General features: G+C 41.7%; 1 protein-coding gene across 1 annotated transcript in view; it reads left to right on the top strand.

Moving 5' to 3' along the window:
- Positions 1-5,524, top strand: part of LOC123982628 (kelch domain-containing protein 1-like) — a 14,611-nt gene that overhangs the window by 6,674 nt on the left and 2,413 nt on the right. Inside the window, exons 2-11 of the mRNA XM_046068278.1 lie at positions 32-102; positions 409-526; positions 1,972-2,084; positions 2,462-2,552; positions 2,681-2,779; positions 2,959-3,033; positions 3,671-3,729; positions 3,853-3,965; positions 4,492-4,564; positions 4,767-4,851. Coding sequence (XP_045924234.1) covers positions 32-102; positions 409-526; positions 1,972-2,084; positions 2,462-2,552; positions 2,681-2,779; positions 2,959-3,033; positions 3,671-3,729; positions 3,853-3,965; positions 4,492-4,564; positions 4,767-4,851 — 897 coding nt within the window. The remainder of the gene's footprint in view (positions 1-31; positions 103-408; positions 527-1,971; positions 2,085-2,461; positions 2,553-2,680; positions 2,780-2,958; positions 3,034-3,670; positions 3,730-3,852; positions 3,966-4,491; positions 4,565-4,766; positions 4,852-5,524) is intronic.

The following is a 5,524-nucleotide window of genomic DNA, read 5'->3' on the forward strand; positions in this document are numbered from 1 at the left end:
TGTTATCTCCTTTTGTTTTTTCCCCTCACAGGCAGTTGCTGGGGAGGACATCATGTTGCCCAGTGATGAGATATGGCTCTGTGATTTAGACAGCGGGAAGTGGTGAGATAAAGACGGCTGTTGACACTGTCATCTTGAAAGCTATGGACGTCGCCCTAGAGCATGTTTTTGTTTTGATAAAGTCAGTTCTTTTAAAAATAGTACAAATGATAGTGAGTGCTCAGTTAAAGTGAGAATTTGTCTGTATTTATCAAATAAATATCTAAAGCAGTTTTCTGTTGAGTCACTTTAGTCGGATGCAAACAGTTCCCGTGTGTGTGTGTGTGTGTGTGTGTGTGTGCTTTGTTGAAAGTCAACTCTCAGTATGGTTCAGCTGTCTTTTACCGCCCTTCTCCTTTTGTGTGACAGGGAACGGAGGGACATTGCTGGAGACAAACCCCCAGAGTTATCAGGCTCCTGTGGTTCCCATGTTAATGGCACACTCTACATCTTTGCAGGATGCGACGCCCTTGGGTACACAAACCAGGTGAGTCGGCGGGCCTTGTTTGTGCCTCTCATATACTATTACATTCCAGTGACAGAGCTGTGTTTGTCTGAAAGATAAATATCCAGCAGTCTTTGAAAAGAGCCAGAGGTTCATTTTAACAACACATCCTTCTGTAGCCTACTGACACATTTACAAAAACTATTTTAACTGTCCATATTTGGTCTGGCTCTTTAACCTGTTTCTCAAGTTGAGACCCCAACTTCCTAATCAAAGTAAAGTTTGTAACTGGAAAGACATGTGACATTCAGTGGTGTGCAATTCGGTCCCAAACTTAAGTTATATTTCTCTCCATGGTGTTATTTCCATACAAAGTGAGGCATTTAGAGGTGCTTTTTTCTTGTGTTTCACAAAATAGTTAATAGTAATCCAGTTATTTGGATTATGACCAAATACCTGAAAATCTAATGACAATCCCATCATTCTCACCTGTACTTTGTTTAATGCTATTTAGCAAATGTTAGCACACTAGCAAAAGATGGTGAACATGGTGGGGGGTGGGGGAACATCAGCATGGTACATGTCATTGTTGGCTGAGTCTGAATATAGCTGGAAGCACTGCTGTGCATAAACAGAGCTGTGAGTGTGGCTGTAGACTCTTGCGAGTATGCTTCATCAGAGTGTTTTTCGGAAACCACCTGCATGAGTGGATTCTGTGCAGATGTTAGAAAGGAGCCAGGGTTTGAAACCCTTATCCCACTGTTTTCATTATTTACCCATTATGCATGGGCTGCAGTCTGAATAGCTTCAAGGAGAGACTGTCTGAAAATTTGCGTTATTCCCACATTTAAAGGACTACTACATCTCCTTACTGTCGGTGATGCCTTGGAGTGTGGCCATTCATAGCAGCTCTACATACTTTCCTTCTGAGTTGTTTAAGGCCAATAACATTTATGAATTTGGACTGAAATTAATTTCTCCTTTTTTAGAATAGAAATGTCATTTTTAAAAAGTCTCTTGAGGTACATTTCTCTTTTTCAAAAGGCCTGAGTCACTTGAAATGTCTGATGTTTAATTATCTAAAGGTGGACTTTTCAATTGATGTCTGTAATGTAAATTATTCCCAGCCCAGGCTGTGCACTACAAAAATGCAGTTCTTCCAAGCTCATGCCAGAGATTATCTAGCTCTGATCATCTGGTCTGATAGCTGTCTGAAACAGGCGCCAGCATTTTATAGAGGGAGACAGGAAGTTAACAAGACTGGCTTTAAAGGTGAAAAGAAATCTTCTCAGTATTTTCAGTGAGGTCTGTCCAGTTAACAGAAATTACAGTGGTGAGGATCTTTCAATTTTGTTTTACGGGAAATCTCAAATCTGCTCTGGCTTCTTAATGATTTAGCTCCTTGACAGCAATGGATGGAGTCTCATTTGACAATAAACATGATGAGCCCCTTGATAAATCTGATTTAATTTAACTCCTGTTTGTAGATGTTCAGCGTTGACCTCACAGAGGAGAGCTACTCATGGAAGAGAGTGACCGATACAAAGGGAACGACGCCCTCACCGCGAAACAAACACTCCTGCTGGTTACACAGAGACAGGTCAGTTCTGTCTGTGGAAATTCACACCTCAAGACACAAACTGCCCATGAAGAACAGCTGGACCAGCGCATACTAACAAGCTGAAAAGGAGCTCCAGCTGAGACCTCCAGCAGCGCCCTTTTCACTCAGAAGAACTGGTCATTTTGCATTTTAAATGCACATTGACAGCTCTACAGGAGGGAAATTTTGCTTTAATACCTCCAAAAGGTCTTGTGTTTTTTGTTTTACTTTAGAAACTAGTTAAGGGATCTTTTGAAGAACTGGTACAAGCAAAATATTGAATAAGAAAGGAACAGTCTTCGGTGGATTCAATCAGATTTTTCACACAAATTTCAGTTTCGCATGAATTTATGGCGTGTTGCTTTTTCTTGGTGCAGATTAATCTATTTTGGTGGATATGGATGTAAAACCATAGGGGAGGTGCGAAACACATCATCGACAAGCTTCATCGTGGAAGAGATGTCCTGGGTAAATGATACCAAAAATACATCACCACAGCAGCTGCATTTGAGCGTCTTGTGTGGTTACTGTGTACAAACTTTAGAATATAGTTTTTTGTTTTGTACTCATGATCATATTCCAATCTTGCCTTTTAGACAACAATTGGAAACACGTTATTTAGGTGCTGGGGCTGGAACAATGAAGTCAGTGTTTTTGACACACACACTGAAACGTGGAGCAAGCCAGAGACTCGGGTGAGTAACGCAACATGATTCATGTCTAAGACATTATTAGGGCCACTTGCGCTGTACTTTTTTTTTAACTATTGGACAATATAAATACAATGAGGGATTAATATTATAAATCTTAAACACTGTATATGACCATCATATTATGTAGGAATGATATGAATAGAACTTGTGTTTATGTCTAGGGTCCCGCTCCTGCCCCCAGAGGCTGCCATGCCAGTGCCCTTCTGGGGAACAAAGGTTACATCTCTGGTGGCGTGGTGAGTTGGCTTGGCGTCACTGGGAAGCTTGTATGTTAAGGTTATATGGGATATGGCCAAAATAACATGGACACCCATGTCCATGTTATTTTGTGTACTTGTGGACTGGAGCTATTTTTCGTGTTTCTCCTTTTTTCCTGTTTAGTTCCAATTTAGGGGAAATCTTAATGAGACAGTATACAAAGATATTTCAGACAATAGTGTGCTACCAACAGTTTGGGGAAGGCCCTTTCCTGTTTCAACATCCCTTTCCTGTTGTGACGTGACAAAGTCCAGATCTTTAAAGAAATGGTTTTCATTTAGTTTGGTGCGGAAGAACTTGACTGGCCTGCACAGAGACCTGACCTCAGCCCCATCCAGCACCTTTGGGATGACCTGGAAAGGTGACTGCGAGCCAAACCGTATTGCCCAAACATCACTGATGCTCTTGTGGCTGAATGGGGAGCAACTCCCTGCAGCCAGGCTTCAAAACCTTGTGGAAAACCTGAAACCAGAATGGTGGCGGCTATTATAACAGTAGCATTAATGCCCATAGTTTTGTAAAAAGATGTTTAGGGTGAAATGTTTGGGTATCTACATACTTTTTGCCATGCAGTGTGTCTGACCATGTGAGTGAACACTTTCTATATGCTTGTAGGAAACTGCAGAGTTGGACATGTTCTGCTTGGACCTGGAAACCTGGACCTGGACTCGAATGTAAAACTTCTTTCACACATGCAGTAGTTGTAACCTTTTTATAAGTTTGATTTCTACAGCTTTTCTTTCCGACTTACTAACCTCTGTTGCGTTCTGCTCTGCGTGTGTATTCCTCTCCACCAGTGACCTCTCCCAGTCTTGTACGCCTCTGGGGCGCTCTATGTTCACCATGACGCCCATATCGGATCACACGCTCTTCATATACGGAGGACTCGGCACAGACGGAAAAACTCTTAGTAAGTCTCGACCACAGACGTTTCTATCTCTAATCCTTCTACATTTAACTCTGCATTCGACACATCAGCTGCTGCATAGTCCTCTCCCTCGTGGACACAATATAAGACAGCGGGCCCCTGGGCAAAGACATGTAAATGGCGCCCAAAACTGTGTGGTCGCAAAATGACTACAAAGTCAACGAAATGAAGCAGCAACGTAGTTTTATGAATTTGTGGTGGTTTAGCATTTCTTTGTAGCAGTTTGACTTTCCAACAAGAAATGTTAAGTTACTTCAAACAGAGGCTCTACCCCTGGGGCCAGTGCCTGGTTGGCCTGTTCAGTAATCCATCCATGCTCTGCCTGATGTTAAACGTTGAAACTATTAGGAAATTATCTGCAGATTATAATCCTCCTCATCTGCCTTGGACTAGTATGCCCAAGGTTGAAGGGCACCGTAATATCAAAGGACGACATCATTTCTCAAGTGGAAGTGAAGCTCCCTGTGGTTTAATCTGAACTTTGTCATCCATCTTTTTTCTGCTATAGATGATGCCTGGCAGTTTAATGTGCAAAAGAGAGAGTGGAACAAGATAACACACCAACACCAGGACAAACCGAGGTAGTTAATTTGAAGTTCATTAAATTGCTGTATGTTTTTGCGCCCAGAGATCAGTTGATATGACCATAAAAGTCACTTTTTAAATAAACACAACTTCTTCAGCTGTTAAGTGTCTTTGTCAAACCTGACGCAAGTGATCATACCTCATAGTTCAATCAATGTGTGATTTTTTATTTTTTTTTGTTGTCTTCGCCTTCCTCAGGGTTTGTCACACGGCGTGTCTTGGAAGTGACAACGATGTTGTTGTATTCGGGGGAAGCAGCAACATGTGCATCCTCATGGACTCGGTATGTGATGGAAAACCTTCAGGATTTAGCCCAACTGTACTCTTAGTTGTCATAAATGAAGCTTTCAAATATAGCTTTAAAACTACAGCCAGGTCTTAGTAAGAAAAATGCTGTGCAGCATAATCTGTTCCCTTTTAAGATGGTGCACACGTCAGTAAAACATTGCAGCATTATGACTTTAAACCCCTCATTTGTTCTGTAACATTTTTTTTACCTTATGCAAGTTATCCGGTGAACCTATAGCTCAGTGATTAAGTAAACGTGTTGGGTAAAAAAGAAAGCTTAAGTGGTTTAAGCACTCAAAAGTATAACAAAACAATTGTATTGGAAAATGTGGTGTAAGGACAAGAGGAATGGATTTCTGAAAATGTCCAGGTTGCATGTTCAAAGTTGCCACCTTGTGAAACACTGAAATCTGCTTAAGGAATTGTACTAATGTAAATGCTCCGTACTTGTATAGCGCCTTTCTAGTCTTTTCGACCACTCAAAGCGCTTTTACACTGCATTCACCAGTCACACACATTCATACACTGAGCCTAAGTGCTCAAACAGAAACTAACATTCACACTCATTCATACACTGGCGGAATAGCCGCCAGGGGCAAATCGGGGTTCAGTATCTTGCCCAAGGACACTTCGACACGCAACCAGGGAGCCAGGGATCGAACCGCCGA

The sequence above is a fragment of the Micropterus dolomieu genome, linkage group LG14 (assembly GCF_021292245.1).
Source record: "Micropterus dolomieu isolate WLL.071019.BEF.003 ecotype Adirondacks linkage group LG14, ASM2129224v1, whole genome shotgun sequence".
NCBI lineage: Eukaryota > Metazoa > Chordata > Actinopteri > Centrarchiformes > Centrarchidae > Micropterus > Micropterus dolomieu.